General features: G+C 36.7%; 1 protein-coding gene across 3 annotated transcripts in view; it reads right to left on the bottom strand.

The window, feature by feature from the left end:
- Positions 1–1,877: 1,877 nt before the first annotated feature.
- MIB1 (MIB E3 ubiquitin protein ligase 1) overlaps positions 1,878–17,631 on the bottom strand; it is a 98,094-nt gene continuing 82,340 nt past the window's right edge. The window contains exons 19-22 of one of the 3 annotated variants that reach the window (XR_007355283.2): positions 16,987–17,100; positions 15,521–15,621; positions 8,132–8,337; positions 1,878–5,244 (exon numbers count right to left, since the gene is read on the bottom strand). Coding sequence is in view for 2 of the 3 variants with exons in the window: in XM_048840447.2 (XP_048696404.1) it covers positions 8,197–8,337; positions 15,521–15,621; positions 16,987–17,100 (356 nt within the window). In the remaining variant the exon portion in view is untranslated. Of the gene's footprint in view, positions 8,338–11,798; positions 12,060–15,520; positions 15,622–16,986; positions 17,101–17,631 lie in introns of those variants that run through there. The other 2 variants (XM_048840447.2, XM_048840448.2) reach the window with 2 other exon arrangements.

Below are 17,631 nucleotides of genomic sequence, written 5' to 3' on the forward strand. Positions count from 1 at the left end.
GGCTTGAACAGAGCGTGATGACAAGATCTGTTTTCCCCACCTCCCCCAATGTATTCTTCAGAACCTGTTGAATCTTTTTATAATGTAAGGAGCACTGTCCAAAAGGAAGTTCTTTCTGTTTTGCTCTTCTAATCCTGGAGACCTTTCATTCTTACTTTTAAGGAAGATCTTTCAGTTTATGCCCAGGTATGACTGTGAACTGAGTGACTGTGATCTTTTTCTTAAAAGGATTTTTAAAAACCCTTCGTTCCCAAAAGATAACAAAATATGTACCCCATCTTCAATTCTAATACAAAAATTTAACAGTGACCTCACATGCTTTTATATCAGTTATATCAATAGTTTAGTACATCTGACTGTCACATACTCCATGACGCTCCTGAGGTCACTGTTAAAGTTCTCCATTAGAGTGCAAATTTTAGGTACATACTGCTTTTTGTATCTGCTGGCAGAAAAAACCTTCTGGAATGTGTTATCAACAGTGTTGTACACAACATGGAGGGTGAATTGTCGTGACAAATCCCAAAGGGACCTTGTCTCTTTGCGGATAGAGCACTTTCCAGATTGATCTCACAGGACACCAGAATAGCCTTTTGCAAGGTTTCATTGGTCATTTTCACCTCAGCAGCTGAGACTCTTGACCATGTTGGCTACAAGGACAACTGACCAGATTGTCACAGGTGGTCAGCTAATACGAAGGTGCAAAGGAATGCACAAATCTTTTCCCTGATTTCCAGTCTTTTAAGGTTTTGAGTTGACAGGTGTTTATTGTCGCAACTTTAACTGCCATTAAACTGGTTTTTGGTTGCCAACTACCTAGGGATTTGTTTCGTTTGTTTTCTAATATGGCTTAGGTGTACCTCAGCGAATAGCTTCCCAGAGGCAGGAAGAAGGGGAGCTATACTGTGCTGCTGACGCTGATCCTATTTCAACCTCATGAAGAGCACGATGCAAGGACATGCCACTGTAAACTCTGTATAACTTTTAAACAGGGATAAAATGTTATTGAAAGTGCACCAATATCAACCCTCCACGTTTGCTAACCTGTCCGCTGGAAGCAACTGCCGTGAAGGATTTTGTCTCATTATTTACCTCCCAAAATACCCAGTAGCCTCTCAAACTTCCAGAAATTTGATATAGACAGAAGTGTCTGCATTACATAGGCAGGTCTGTAACATGGGCACAGGTCTGAGTTGATCACTTGGCAGAAGTATGAAAATGATCACCCTTAAAAGTGCTAAAACTGTGTAAGCTCATCTATGACAAACAAATGGGAGAACATATGAAAATTCTACTGCCTCTGTGCAGTAGTGTGCAAAGAGCTACAGAAAATGTGCATTTACACACAGATTTAAAATATGAAGAACATGATCAAGCCTTTTATTTCTCATGCATATGGCACACTCTAAAGAAACTCAGGAGAAGATATAACAAACCAGATGGTTACTTATATGAATATGTTATTCTAGTGCATTCCAAGTCAATTTCAGTCACTCCATGTTTTTCATGTTGCTGTAAATGCACTGTTCAGTGGTATATTTAAACAACTCTGGTTCTTTAAAACACAGTCTGGACAAGGAGCTTTCTTCCTATTATACAGCCATAGTGCCTAGCCTGCTTTATGATGTGAAATTCTAAAGCCCAGAAAAGATACCAAACATTTGCTTAGATTACATTCTCAAAGTATTTTAAAATTTTAACTTTTTGTTGGGGTCTAATGCCAATAAGATTTCTGATTTTCAAGAACGCTGTAATCAAATGAGCAGAAATGAGCTGCCTCTCCCTTTCTCATAACCTCTAACAACCTCTAATAGGTGTTAGTTCAGTGCAACAAGTGTAAGTCAAAGCTTGTTTAAAAAAAGTCAGAATGAGACTCATTATATCATAAGTTTTATTAACAATACGGTACATTAGCATTTGTTTTGAAAAGCTTAGGTCTTGCTAAGCAGTTTTAATCAATGCAATTATGTAAAGCTATTTGCAGTACAGAAATCAACTACATTCACACACACACACAACTTGAATTTAATCCAGTCAACAGTCATATCAAATCTACAATTTACCAAAAATACAAAGTTGATTTTCTAATAAAAGCAAAAAATGTTGTTGTGGTTCAGTAAAACCCATTTCTACTACAGAATAAGTTGCATCCATAACTAAGCTTGGGACAAAGAAAATACTTTCTAGGAGCCCAGAGTAAGACTTACACTTTCGTAACTATGAAATGCCATGCAAACTTGTTTATAAAAAGATTTGCTAGGTCTGAATTATTAAGCTAATTTTTGCGAGAAGTTGGTTTATAAAATGATTCTCCTTTCATACTAAAAATGTTATTATGTAGAATTTTCTATCCACCCTCTCCCCCAAAAGCTATTTGTCTGATTTGGAATACCATCCTCAGGCCCTATCACATTTGCTCTATTGATGTAGTTATCATAAACAAGACTTAACAAAAGCATAAAAAAGCTAAATCTGCTAACTTTCCTTTACAGAAAGACAAATAAATGGCATAAATGCAACACGTATGCTACATATACATTTATGCTGCATAAACCCAGTTTGTAGATTCATATGTACTTCCATTCTGTAAAGGATCTATGGCTGCTGCCAATTCAATTGTTCTATCAAGGCCACTATACAACCATTAAACCTCTAATATTCTCCAAGATGCACTGAAGAACATTTATGAATGTGTTTAAGTTGTTAAAAAGCCCTCATACTTACTGCAGCTATAGCTATAAAAATGGCACACAATAGAACTTTATAGACAACAGTATTTTACTCTGTGAACAAAACACATTCTGCATTGTAAAAGGAAAATAGTATATGAATTCCAGCAACTTAGGGAAGGGAAACAGGAATGTACAGTACTATGGGGAACGATACATTCCTCCTGTACATTATTTATACAGTCAGCAATAATCCTTTATGTCACATCTAGTCAGGCACCAAAACTGATGTATCAAAACTAAATTGTAGTGTTTAAGAAAACTCCCACTCCGTTCTAAAGGTAAAGAACAATTACTGTAGAACTGAACACTTTGACAGAAAAAAGGCAGAGTTACTAAAAGTAACATTGTAGTGGTCTGTAAGAACTTCATAACACAAGTTATGGTCCAGGCTCTACACAATTCACCAGCAACTACGAACAAAGCAAAATGTTAACTTTTGACATTTGCAATATTGTAGAGAAGCTCAGCGAGACCAATAACTCAAAGTAACTTTCTCAAACAATTTAGTGTTTACACTAGCCATAAATTGTAAGTAATACTGTTATAAATAAGTAGGGCATACCTTAGTAAAACTCCATCTCTAGGTAATATCTACACAGTATCAGTGAATATTCTTATCACAACATAAAGGCAATATCAAATCAGATTCTTTTTGAAAAGCTCGTTTCACAAATCTTTAGAACAAGATTAAAAACATTTTAAAGACTATGTTAACAAGGCACACAATTTTTCTATATTCCAATTTGGCCAAAGTTTATAGTTAAACTAGTTTTTGAAGGAATTTTCACATTTACAAAGTAACTTGTGTTTATTACCTTTCCAATTTAAATTTTTTTTGGGGGGGGGGGGTACCTATTCTTTCTTAAATGGGATTTTGTCCTCATCTAGAACTACTTAACTAGTATTTTAACAAAACATGAAAGTATGTAGCAGTGACTCAGATCCTGCAAAGTGCCAAATGCCTTGAATGTAGAGCAAGAGATATTGAATATCTTTAAGCAATGGGCCTGAAAAGTCATGGTACATAATTGGGGGGGAAAAGCTGGAAAGTTAAGTGATTAAGTTCTGACATCTTTAAGCTATTTAGCTTATTGTACAGACCCCTCAAATTTAAAATTAAGGTCTCTTCATAGTTCCTTTACAATACTATTGTGTATAGCAGCCATCTCTAATTTAATCTGATTACCATACAGAAAGGAAAGCTGTTCAAGCAAACTTTTGAACACCCAAATAATAAAAAACTTTTGCACTCAAATAATAAACTATAATGTAGATATCTTCTTGACTGTGTAACAAGAATACATTGAAGTTCCTCCAACCAATTGCATTCCCAAACAACTCTTAATATTGGGGCATTGTTCTAAGAATAAGAAAAGTGATATCTGAAATTCTCAAACACGTACATTAAATCCAATTGTCTGTTTACTGATTCTTTTTTCTTTTATCGAGTACTTGTTCCCGGTTTCAGTAAAATCTGTACAGTGATTCACTCACAGACATACACTGACCCATCCTCATCTTTCCCTACTTGCCATGACCCCCACCTATCTTCTGAGCCTATGATTGTTTTAAAACAGGAAAAAAAAAATAAAAGGTATCATATAGAAGTATGCAAGTATCATATAGAAGTATGCAAGCCTTTCAGACAATATCAGGCTGCAGACATACTGTTGCTAAGTAATGTGAATATACTGTATAAATATGGTCTGATACAGCTGGTTTCTTCAAAGCTACCTAAATCTTTAGCTTTAACATACATCACAATCTGAAGAGATAGTGTACAAGTCTAAACACCTATTTACATATGCTACAATGTTTTGGCAAACATTTCTTAAAATCAATTAAAAATCATATTGAAAGTACTATATCTGACTTCATAATGTCAATTGGGATAAACTCTCATCTGTAAACAGAATGCCAATACTAGCACCTTAAACAATAAGTGCTACAAAGTTAAACTGCTTAATTACTTATTTTAAAAAAGCAGTTGTCTAATTAAACTATTTGGCTTGACTTTGTGATAATATCCAGTTAAATTTTTGACATGGAATCATGCATGCAACACTGCTCAACCAAGTTGAATACAAAAAAAGAAATATATAATGAGAGGTCTGAATGTGTTGATAGGGACAAACCAGGGACCATGGTGTGGAAAGGACAGCTCTTGGAGCAGCACTTTTATTCACTTTATTTATATACATAGCCATAGATTTTATATATTTATGTCTTACAGCAGCTATAGTTTTGTAGCTGAGGAACTGTTGAAAAATATAAAGCCCACTGTGAACTGAACTCCTCTATCACCTACACACCTGACATCCGACTGAACTCCTCTATCACCTGACATCTGTGCTCTCCACAGATGAAGTACGCTCAGCATTTTTCTACCGGTTTTCTCCCCTGGATGCCTTGATTTAGTCCTTTAGGAAAATACTTAATGCCCAGTTAAATTCGGTTCAAGTATTAGTTGCATCATCAGATGGTAACACAGGATCAAATTAATTCAGACAACCTGAAAAGATCAGACACAAAAGACATGATAGAGGGTGAAATCCTGGTCCCAATGAAATGAGAACACCCACTACTGTAGTAGAGACAAGATTTAATTCAGACTATTTAAACAGCTGAACATTGCATGAAAAAATAGGATCTTACCACTGGCTTGTTCCAATGCTGAATGCAAACAACCCCCCCCCCAACAATTTACTTAAATATTATAAAAATATCGACTGCTATGTAGTAAGTAGTGCATTGAGCTACCATAATGGGGTTTTGAGTGAGAACTGCATTTACCAAGAGATCGTGCAGAAGTGGTGATTAACTGTTAATCAAGTACTTTGTACTGAGCCTTTATGGAGAGGCCTTTCTGAATAATTTAAGTACGAAACAGTGCTCAAAATGATTCTGCCCTGGGTTAAAGAAAACCATGTCAGAGACCTGAAACAAGAGAATGAAATTCATAGCAAGGGGTTCAGTGTTGCTCTGTATTAGACAGAACCAGTTCTTTTGGAGAAGGGTCAACAGGGGGACAAGAAGCCAAAGGGTCCTGCTGTGCAACACCAACCACAGAAGCCAGGTGACCCTTATGTCAAGGGAGAAAAAATCTGCAATGTATGCAGCATGGGCTACCACACCATTTCCCCAAAAACGTTGGAAAAATCATACCAGAATTATTCTGATTACACAAGAACACAGAATGTAAGAATTCTCTCAGACTGGAATTCAGAAACCTCAGCTAACCAGGCTGCAACTCCAAAAGTATATAAAATTCCTAGAGCTAAAGCAATTAAACCAGTTGTGGGACTGCTAAACTGAGGACAAGATTTACTGACAACCAAAGATTTTATTTAGAAGCTACTGGGATCTGCCTATTTTAGAATAGGGACTCAAAACACCAGGCAAAGCAGAAAGCTTTGTAGATGACCAAACACAGAGTGAGATATGATATATATATATGACTGCTGGAACATCAGAACAAAGAATACTGGATTGGATTGAGTTAAAAAGAGCAAGAAACATCTCTACCTGTTGGATCAGAAATTTTGGGGCATGGACTGTTTTGTCAGCTAATGCATTATGTATTGATTTTCTAAGAAACCACTGTAGAGTTTTCTTCTACCATACAGGTGTTCTAACTACATGATCAACACTTAAAAAGCATTGGTAAATTCTTCTGAGATTTTGGCTGAAGTGTGCAGAATTCCAAAGATCAACACAAGCTTATCACACACTTCAGAAGACCATGCATTGTGTAAGCACGTGACAGAAGACCATGCATTGTGTAAGCACGTGATTTTCCAGGTGAAGAATGCTGACTATGAATCACTTCATTCTCACCTTGATCTTCCCCAGACCAATTCCCACTTTCATGTCCCTGCCATGTGTAACAGGAGTTAAATGAAGGAGACCGGTGTTAGCTGCAAGTAAGGCACCTAACTGAATCCACTGTGTATTTCACAATCCTTGAAAGAAATTGTCCAAATCAAGGCTAAAAGACAACAAGCACTGATTTCATATTCTATTCAATCAGTAATTCAGGTAACTGCTGAATTGCTTTTATATGCCATCATTTGGCTGTAAGAGCTCCAAATTTAACTCCTTTCCTGAAATCCTGACTACAGTCCCACCACCAAAGCCTGAAGAACATTTGGATTGTGCTCTTACTCATGTTTTGGAGCTGCTGGTAGTAGTCAAAAAGCCAAGAGCATCTATAAGTGCAATACAAATCCTAGCTAACTCCGACAACCAGTTTCAAGTAACCTATAAACCCACTGACTTATCACCACTCCCTTGCTTAATATTAGCTATTAAATGGTCACTGCTGGGATTTGAAATTAATACTCCATTGCGATGAATGGGCAATATATAGTTTACCTCCTTTGCTGTTACTATTGTTTCCCTATATTTATTCTGTAAGACTGGTTTAATAGAAGACCACACTGATTTATGTAAAAAATGCAGTCTGCAACAGAAAAGATGATTTAAAGAACAGCTGATTTCTACAGAATCCAAAGGAAAAATATATCACCCAGTTTCCTTAGATCATGAGACCCATAATTTCCCTACTCTCTGGTTATACACTTGTTCCCCAAATATTTTAATCAACTACACTCTTTAGGTGTGAAATTGATAACTGATCTACACTTATTTTTCAAATACCTTGTAAAGAAAAACAATCAGTACTCTCCACTCACAATTCTATATATTAGGTTTTTTTGTTGACAGGATTAAGAAGTTCCTTATTTAGTTTAATTTGATTCTGTCAGACTGAAGTACAGGTTTGGGGGCATAACATTCCTAAAGCAAACTTGTGTTTCTTTCCACTGACATTCTCCTCTAAACCCACACTGAGCATGTAGGGCACATTACAGTCAAAGTTATCCACGTGGTTATATTCTGATGTCATCTTATAGGAATGGTATGGTCCTGAATACTACTTGGATATATTGTGCTGATTTTGCATTACTGTACCTTTCAAGACAATAGTACTATGAGGCATAACTTTCTCTGTCATTTGACAATTAAGCAAACGCTAAAGAGGTGTCAAACTTGAGCTAAAAAAATAAATATGTGAAAGCAACTGGCAGTACAAAATCTACATTACTTGATGGCTGATATTAAAGTCCATACATACATATAAAAACTTTAAAGATACCAAAACAGAAAATCAGGATTGTCCCTTTACACTTGGTGCTTTAATGGGGTGGGGAGGGGAAAGACTTGCTTTATTAAGTTAGCCTTATCTTAGCTGTCTCTTGATAGTACAACTAAAAGTTGACTGTTCAAATACTGTTTTCTTTTCTGGTGTGTTTAGTCTTTAAGCAATTACAACATAGCACATATGTATTGGAGTATTAGAAATGTTTTCATTAGAACCTTAAATTGCCTTTCAAACTTACAGAGATTTGATGACCAAAATGTACTGACAATTTGATAAGCTACAGATGACACTTGGTTTTATTGTTTAATACAAAAGGATTCTTCGTTCTATAGCCTTGCGGCATATAGGGCATTCACTCATTCGGTCTCCACAAAGCTGACATGTTCCGTGGCCACAGAGAAAGATCATATTCTTCAGACGATCCAAACAAACCGGGCACATGGTCTGTAAAAGATTTTGACAAGTTAGGTAGGGGAGAGCAATGGTGAGAAAAAAGTATCAAGTATGCATTCTATTAATTGTAGAAAATTTAATATATGCAACTGTTGAGTGAACAGAGATCACTGCGATAGAGAAACCAAGCCACAGAATGACAACAGATTCAATAACCTGCCTTTTGACATTAAATACAAAATAGAAAATTCACTATTTAATTTAATCCTCAGTTTAAAATATGTTTCATGAAGGGATAACAAGTGAATTTTTTCAACTCCTTCTCCACAAAATGAGAAAACCAACCCCACAGTAGCTTTCTACACAAATCTGATGGCATCATTTAAATTCACAGCAGAGTAAATAAGCAATTTTCAGTTGCATCCCCCTTTGGTTTCCTTTATACAATGTTAAGGAAACAGGGAAATCTACCAAGCACAGACATTTATGTATGTAATTCAATGAACAAATTATTTACCACCCATGCCTCAAATTTCTACCTACTCATTTACCTCTCTCTCTCTCTGTCTCTCTCTCTCACACACACACACACACACACACACACACACCTCTTGGACCCAGAAATAGTATGAATATGGTTTTACTTTAAAAAAAAGTTAACAGTCCCAACATACATGCTAAACACCATAGATGTGAACTGACTTTCAATTTTCTTCTTGGAAGTAATTTGCTCAATGATTTGGAATCTTAAGTAACTCAATATTTTCAGAAGCTTTACCAACAACAGGTAAGGTACCAGCTTTTTGAAGAAAAGGAACTGGTGTACTCCAATGTATGCTTTAATTCTGTACTTTCAATGTTAATTGTAAAGGAATAATCATTACTTGCATAGGACCATATCCTGCATGTGTTCTGTTTTTTAGAAATACAGATAACATCTGTGAAAATTTAATGTTTCAATGGAGGGCTGCTCAACTTATCTGAGCTTTTTACCCCTAACTCAGATCCACACAGCAACCCTTTAAAACCAGTTTTTACTATTGAACATAAAGTGAGGCCAATACCCAAAAGGATCTCTTACAACTGTTCACCATGAAAGTTTGTCCCTTAGAGAACCATCCTTGACTGTGCCTGCAGTGTCCTCCACCTATATCATATGCAAAAATTCAACTACAAGGCACATGTTTGTTCCTTCACCATAATCACATTAAAGTTTCATTTATAAATGGTTTATAAAGGGGTAATATATAAATAGATTTTTAATAAATAATCGATTGTTACAGATTGTTAGATCAACAGGTTGCTTATAACCACAACTTTTATCTACTGAGGAGTTTCTACTCATGTTCTTAAACTGACATCTATAGTGTACTTATAACCACCTGAGACACATACTAATGTCTGTAACATGCTTATAACTGAACAGATGTTGTAAACCCTTTATAAACCATGTATAATTGGACCCTTATTAACTGTGGCCCACATTTCAAATACAAATTTATTTCACCATCACCTTGCACTTGTGCACTGTTTTTTCTGATCTACTCTTTAAATCACTGCAGGTTTACCAAAGTAGTGTTACACCAGGGAAAGGTGTACATATCCAGAGTAGTGTCCACACAATGAAATGTAAAATTTAAGGCATGCCTTCTATGCAATCAACTAAATGCAGGGACAAACATTGTTTAGTAAACTCCTGGTTATCACGGCTCATGACTTCAACATGTTTACACAGAGTTTAAAATCAGAATTTGGCCAATTATCTCTTATTTCAATCCGTGTGAAATCACCGTATCTAAGGAGCTGCCAGAAGGTATCTTCTGGGTAGAGCTACACTGAAGTAAGAAACCTGTGGCATAGCCAGGACTGGCCTGGGTCAGTGAATTCAGACTCGCTGGGCTAAAAATTACAGTGTAGGGCTCAGGCTGGAACCCAGGCTCTGAAACCCTCTGGTAGGTCTCAGTGTCCAGGTCCCAGCCCAAACCCAAACACCTAACTGCAGTTTTTTAGCCCTGCAGCCCCAGCCTAATAAGCAATGAGACCTGAGCTCTGAGATTCATGCCAGAGGTTTTTTATTGCAGTGTTGACACACCCTCTGCCAGATAAGACCTTGAACTTTTTGAATGAATTTGCAATTATAAAAAATTATACATTCTCAACAAGCATATTTCATATTCAAATGTTGTCGGGGGTAGTATGGCATCACCATATCTATTCATGATTTTCAATAATTCAAAATGTATGTAATTTTCTTCCACTAAAGCACGGCAAGGGACTGATTGTAAATCAGTCCATCCACCCTCTTCCTCACCCAAGCCAAATCCTCACCTGGTACAACTAAGTATCATTCTTATAATTCATAGTATTGTAAAATCCGAAGTATGGGGAAATTCTTCATTAATTACTTATTAACATGAAATAGCTTTCCTGTGGTGACGGTACATAATTTAATAGTCCTAAAGTATCCCTTTTAGAAGGGATACAGGGTGTAAACCCTAAATTTCATCTTGCAAGAACAGAATTCAAGTCCTTCTCACTGTATGTTCTTTACTCCTATAGTTTGCTTTGGGGTCTGACTATATATCTTACAATTACAACAAAAAATCTGTTTCTCTCCAATATACTACAGAGTAATTTGAAAATATATATGCACATCATAGGACTCTATAAAAGTGTATTCAGCCTAAGCAATGGGGGTAAAAATTTTGTTTCATTTTGTTTACTCATTTCATTGCCGCACACAATTTAGAAGAAATTCCCTGGTGGCATCTCAAATCAGAAAATAGGTCTTTCTTCAATTGTATGGCAGCACGAGCAGATCGTCCAGATTCTTCCTGCTTATCATAAAAACGGTGAATATTTATTTGTAGAGACCAGTTTCGTTTCAGTGTCATACATGGTTTAGTTTATTTACCTTTACATGGCAGCAGCTTTAAGTAACTTTGCACAGAACGATCAACCTACCTGCCTGCTCTCCAACTGTACTCTAGTTACATGACTATCGGTGACTTACACCCTGCTTTGTAACAAGAAGAACAGCAAACAAATGGCAGATATTTTGACTATACTTTTAATTTGGCCTCATGCTTTGGCACCAAAATTTGATGTCTATCACCTCAACCCTATATGAATAAATTAGCTGGAGATCTTTTGGGGGAAACAAATGAAAATTCTGTGCCTGGAGAAAGTATTTGATTTCTTTTTATATATTATGTATTCTTGCTTCTGAAATACCACCATAAAGGCACCCAGTCAGTTCTAATCAGGTGTAATCCAGAGACAGAGTTAAGATAGTATGGAAAGGTCTTAGCAATAACATGAGATTGTCACTCAGGTATGATATTGCAAATAAGTCAATTTTAGCAGAATATTTTAGTTTTTGTCTGATATGGGTGTCATATTAGAACCTATAACAATCTTTTATTACTGATGACAGTATGTTTCCAGGCACAAGATACAGGTGCACAGTGACATTACAAAACTTTAATTTTAAATAAAAAGAAATGACATACGTATGGTGAAGGAACATATATAAGGTATTTATTACAGACAGATGAGGGCGATTACGTATGAAATGTGGTGGCGGGAACTGCAATCACAGTCAAAGATGGTTCACATTCAGGGAATCCCTGAAGAATGATGTGGTCATCGTGTGTGGACTTTGCTGACATCAGGCCTCGCTTCTGCTTGGCACCAGAAATTGTTTTAAAAGGTTGCTGCACTAATGTATTAGATTATCATTGAAGACATGAGTTGAAACGTAGGTATACCTGCTGAAAAGAACAAATAAGAAGTTTTAAGAACACATGAATACTGAATGTCACATTAGGAGTGCAGCTTTAAAGCAGAAAATGAAAAAAAATGTTTAAAATGGAACTCTGGGTATAACTTTAGGCACATATTTAAGGTACAACTGAAGAATCTTTTTTTATGAAAAATAGCAATTAACTAGAATCCGCCACCCATTAGCCCCTCTCACAACAGTATACAGAAAAGTCACCTAGAAGACAAATTAAAAGATTCCAAACAAGACAGGTTCAGCCAGTTCCCTAAGAAACAAATTACAATTTCAGACAAGCTAGATTTCAAGCAGAATCATTTCAACAAAGTAACTACTTGACATGGCAGTCAATTAGGATACGGTCAAAAACATCCTGCTGAGGAGCAAAGAGAATAGTTAAGTGACCATATTTTAATATCAGCCTAAAAATAGAGTACTGGGCAGTAAATGTACTGCAAAAATCCAGGCAATAGAGAATATTAAAAATTAAGAAGATTTTATTTTTGTTAAACACTATCAACTTTTTGATGACCAGAAAAGTAGAAAATCAACCCAACAAAATAAGACACTGTTCTACTCTCACTGATAAACGCATCTGAACTTCCTGTTGATGTAAAATCTTTTCTTAAGATGTGTGAAAAGAAATACAGAGGATGGTAGGGACTAATGTGTGTTTTGGAATACCGCTTCTGAATACAATATTTGAAGTAAAAAACTGAGATATAATCACTGAAGGGGAAATTTTTTTAAAAAATTGAACAGTTGTGCTCACACCAGTACACACATCTATTCATTGCTGGAATCAACTCACATTAATTTAAATAAAGCATTTAAATTTCTGCAGAAATATTTTTATAACCTTAAGCTCTGTAGAAGAGTTTTCATGGTTTTTTTTTTTTTTTTTTACACTTCCAATTAAACAGATTTTTGAATTTAAACTTCACATTTGTAATTGGAACACTTTACTGCTCAAGAACCAGAAAGTAAAAACAAACTAAATGTATTCTTACTGTCCAAAATGAATGAAATTAAAAAGAAAAATAATCAAAAGCAGATTTTTGAAAACATTTTCAGAGTTAATAGCCTCAAATGTTATTGGTGAGAAAGAAGTATAGTTTTTTAGTCTACCTGTCCTTATACAGACAGAGATTAGGTTGGAAACTGCTTTGAGTTGAACAACGATTTTCAATAATGAGGGTCTCAGCCAGTTGCCAGGGTGAGGGTAACAATTATTGATAGGTTTGTCTCTGAGGTTAACTGTGGTGGGGTGGTGTCCCACCCCCATGCCAGATTGGGCTTCAACAGGCCAGAGCGGCTGCGCAAGGCAGCAGCCAATCAGGGAGGGCCTGTTAGAGAGCTAATCAGGGCCAGTATTACAGCCAGCCAATCAGGGGTAGGCTAGGCCCTATATAAAGGCTGCCCAGGAAGGGAGCAGGTGGTCTCTCCCAGGCCTTCAGAGGGTGAAGGTCACTCTCCTGTGCGAGGAGACTAGCACCAGGGACAGTGCAGTGCTGGGCAGGCAGGGGGAGCAGAAGGGAACTCCCGCCCGGTACCTGCCAGGCTGTGGGCCCTGAGAAAAAGAGCCTCGTCAGTGCAAAGGGGCCGAAGGGGAAACGGCCCAGGAAGAGAGACGGACAAAGGGAGAGAAGGAGGGCAGGCAGGAAGGCTGCCACCAAATGGTCCCTGGGTTGGGACCCAGAGTAGAGGGCGGGCCTGGGTCCCCCCCTTCTCCCTTGCACTTCCACCTGGCTGTTAGGAGTGGCCATCACGGATTGCACTGGACCCCTGCCAAAAGGGGTCAGACTTTGGGGTGTGCTTGGCCATTGTGGCTGGGGTGAAGAGAAGGACTGCTGATAACACCAAACCCCCGGAAGGGAGTGAGACCAGAGCAGTGGGCACTGCCAGAGGGCAGCGTCCTGAAGAGGACGCCGCAAGCTGGGAGCAACGCGGGTCGAGACTCCAATCTAGGGTGAGAGACAGACAGGACACCACCAGCAGAGGGTGCTCCGCATGAACTGAGCTAATTTCCAGAGTGAACAGCAGGAGGCGCTGTGGTGGTGAGTCCCAACCCCGTCACATTAACATCTGACAGTACATCAGGTCTCAAATTTTCAAAGGCATTTACAGATGTGGCCCAGAACTAGGTGATTCAAAATCTTCTCTCTGAACTTTCAGGTAGGGCTGTCTGGATTAGCTCAGATACCAGCCATCTTTGAAGCATTATACACTACTCTAAATCCACAAGAGATAAAAAGACAATTTAAATGTGAATTAAGTTCTCATCAGTCTCTTCTATTCACCAAAACATTTCAACTGTGACAAATGTAGGACAGTACATCTTTAAAGGTAAATCTCCACTGCTGCTGAGCATGCTTCCCAGCAAAGGTATATAGACATACAAAAATTGCAGTGTAGCTGAAGGCGGGCAATGGTTCAGGACACATAATGTTGCATGATCCCAACAGACAGGAAGAAAAACAATTTTTGGGAGGGACTTTAAAGGGAGAGAAGGGGGAAAAATTTAATAATTCACCACACAAAATATTTGTCCTCCATGTTAATAAATATTTAATCTATTCTGTACAAAATATTAACACCTGGAGTTAAGAGATTTTTGGCTTTTGCATATTACAGAAGACAAAGAGAATAGTTGTTGCTTGTCTGAATCATTTCACATTAAGTAATTTAAAAAACAAGATTGGGGTTGTAGGTCACTATTTTAGCACTATTTAACACTTGCAAAGACATCCATATTTAATTTTTCTTTTGAAAGGCTAAATCTATCCAAGATTTTTATAATTTTCCTCCTTTTCCAAGCACAGAATTTAAAAAGCCTTATATTTAAGATATTGTAAAATCTATATAATAAAAGATTTATAATTACTGCATCTCAAAATTATGTATGCAATGTTTTACACCTATCAATATTTCATATTGTAGCCATACAGAAATATAATTCTCATTTGAGCGTGCTAATGCATTGGGACTGCACATCCTCCCTAACTGCCAACTAGTGTTCAAAAGTGGTTTGTTACTGAATAGGCAGGCTCACAACTCCTGCATCAGCTCAGTGCGTACAGTTTTGTGAAGAAAAATGCCCATATTTAATGAAGTTCTTTGAAAAAAATATCTTCACTGTACATCGTTATGAGGTCAAAAGATAGAGATAATATTCCTTGCCTCCCTTCATTCCTATATTTATTGTTTGGGTCACGTATGCCCGTTCAGTTACACTAAAATAGGTGGGTCAAGAAATGAAATGTCATTAAGAACACTGTATGCATAAAGTCAGATAAGTCACAAAAAACCTTTAGCCACACTAGAGCTCATCTTTACTTCATAGAACAAAAATGGCTTTGATTAATTAATCAAAAAATAAGAACTGAAGAGTTTAAACAGATTTCCCTTATTTTGTTTTGGTGTTCAATATAAAGGAACATGTGGCACTTTTACCTGTTCCTTTATGTCTTGTAACTGCTGCTGCAGCTTCTGTACATCTGCATTGACATTGGTGTTGTCCTTGTCTTTCTGTAAAACTGGAATGTTTCCACTTGCTAAAATGCAGAGGAGAGTAATATTAAAAGCCTAGAACACGTTATGCAGCACTTACAACATAAAGAATAATTACTTTTGTCTGCTAATCACAAAAATACTATTTCCATTTATCTGAATTATTGAAGCATTATTTCTAACAAATATATTTTGATAATCAAATTATATTTATTATGACTCACTAGAATTCCATTCCTGAACTAAAAGAATTTACTGGGAAGCTTTAATTACAGTTTTTGACAAATATTTCCCTCACTGTGGCAGTTAAAATGCTAGCAACTACCTGGAGCCCCGTCTATACGAATGCCTTCATGGTTGCTAACCACAAGTGATGCTCCACTGGTGAAAATTCTTGGGCAAAAAATCCCAGTGTCTATTGCTACATTGTTTGGTAATTCCAGACTGGGACTGAATCAATACTGCTAAAAATATCATGCAAATATTTGTCCAAATTGTTGAAAAAACTTGGTTTGGCTATGTTTCCACTTATTTCATATTCACTTTGTGAATGTTCAGGAATCAAGTTTACTGACAGAAACAGCAAGTTTAAAGTGGAAAGTTTCAAAAGGCAAATTTTGAATTTTTAAACTTGAATGTTCACATTGGAAATGTGATTCTGAGTTATGCTCATCCCGTCAGGGATCAAATATATCATGTAGCTATTCCAATTTAAATTAACCAACAGCTCAAATTTCAAGTATAAAATGAACCACACACAGACACACACTACAAAAAATTATTCATGTAACTTGAAATAACTCAGAACAATTTAATAAATTCAAGAAAATTATAAACTGTTTAAGAATTAGTCAAACAGAAAAAGGCAGAACTCACTGAATAATTCTGACATCGCAAGTTATTTGGACAGTTTTATTCTAGACAAAATGTTCTATTTCCCACTTCTACTGGGACTCCTCTAATTAGTCAAAGAGGCCAAGAAGTCAAGCTAACATTTGTAATTCGTGTGGGGCCATGTGCGTAAGTTTATTTGTGTATTTCAATTATATTCACTGGCAATTCTTAGACTTTGCTCCATGTGTCACATGGCTATATGGCCATGAAGTTCTGGAAGTTAAAGAGAAGGGTTCAAATCATCACTGACATATATACACACTTACAATGTTTCAGCTTCTGGTATCATGCTTCTTGGATATTGAAACAGCCCTTTTCAGACATGGTCTATGCTACAACAGCATCTACCACTATCCCATATAGCGAGTGACAAACAGTAGGTGGAAGGCTGACACAAAACTACTTTCTTTAAAACTTTCCTTCAAACGGATGATGTGAGGGATATACGGTCAACCCCCTTTTTTTTTCCAATGAAAGGAGAATGGAAGTATTAGAGAAAAAAGAAAAACACTCACAAATGTCATCAGTGGTATCTTCTGTACCTTTCCCTCCGCAACACATAATGAAAGGCACTCTCCGCTCAACCACTGCCCGGCACTGCACACACTTCTTCATCAGGCTTGCACAGTCTGGGAAAAGCAGAGAATTTACTCTCAGTAGCCTGCTAGTCTCTTTATTCTTGCTTCTGCGATTCTATCCATGAGTTTAATCAGTTCGTTTCATTTTATCCACAAATAGACTACAAAAAATGACATAATGTGTAGTTACAACACCAATGGCTGTGTTTGCAAAAAAATAATGTAAAAATAAGCACAAAGCCTATTCAAAAGTTAGTTAGGACCCAAAGAATCTATAAACAATACACTGCATGTGACCTACAAAAATTCATATGTTTGTCTTTTTTTATTTTAGTGCATTTTGAAAGAATAGATTTTTTTTCTGCAAGCAAACTTACTCTTTCAAGAGCAAGAAATCCACAATTTGGAATAAATACCACCTCATCTTTAATTACCTCTATTTTACAATGGTACTGCAGAATTTAAATGTAAGATCATGTGCATTTCTGAGATTTTTGATAATCATGGTGAAAATTAAGGACAGACTGGCAGTTTTTACTTCAGCTGCTTTCGTGACCTTATTAACAGTACTGGAATATTTTT

This window comes from Caretta caretta, chromosome 2 (assembly GCF_965140235.1).
Source record: "Caretta caretta isolate rCarCar2 chromosome 2, rCarCar1.hap1, whole genome shotgun sequence".
NCBI lineage: Eukaryota > Metazoa > Chordata > Testudines > Cheloniidae > Caretta > Caretta caretta.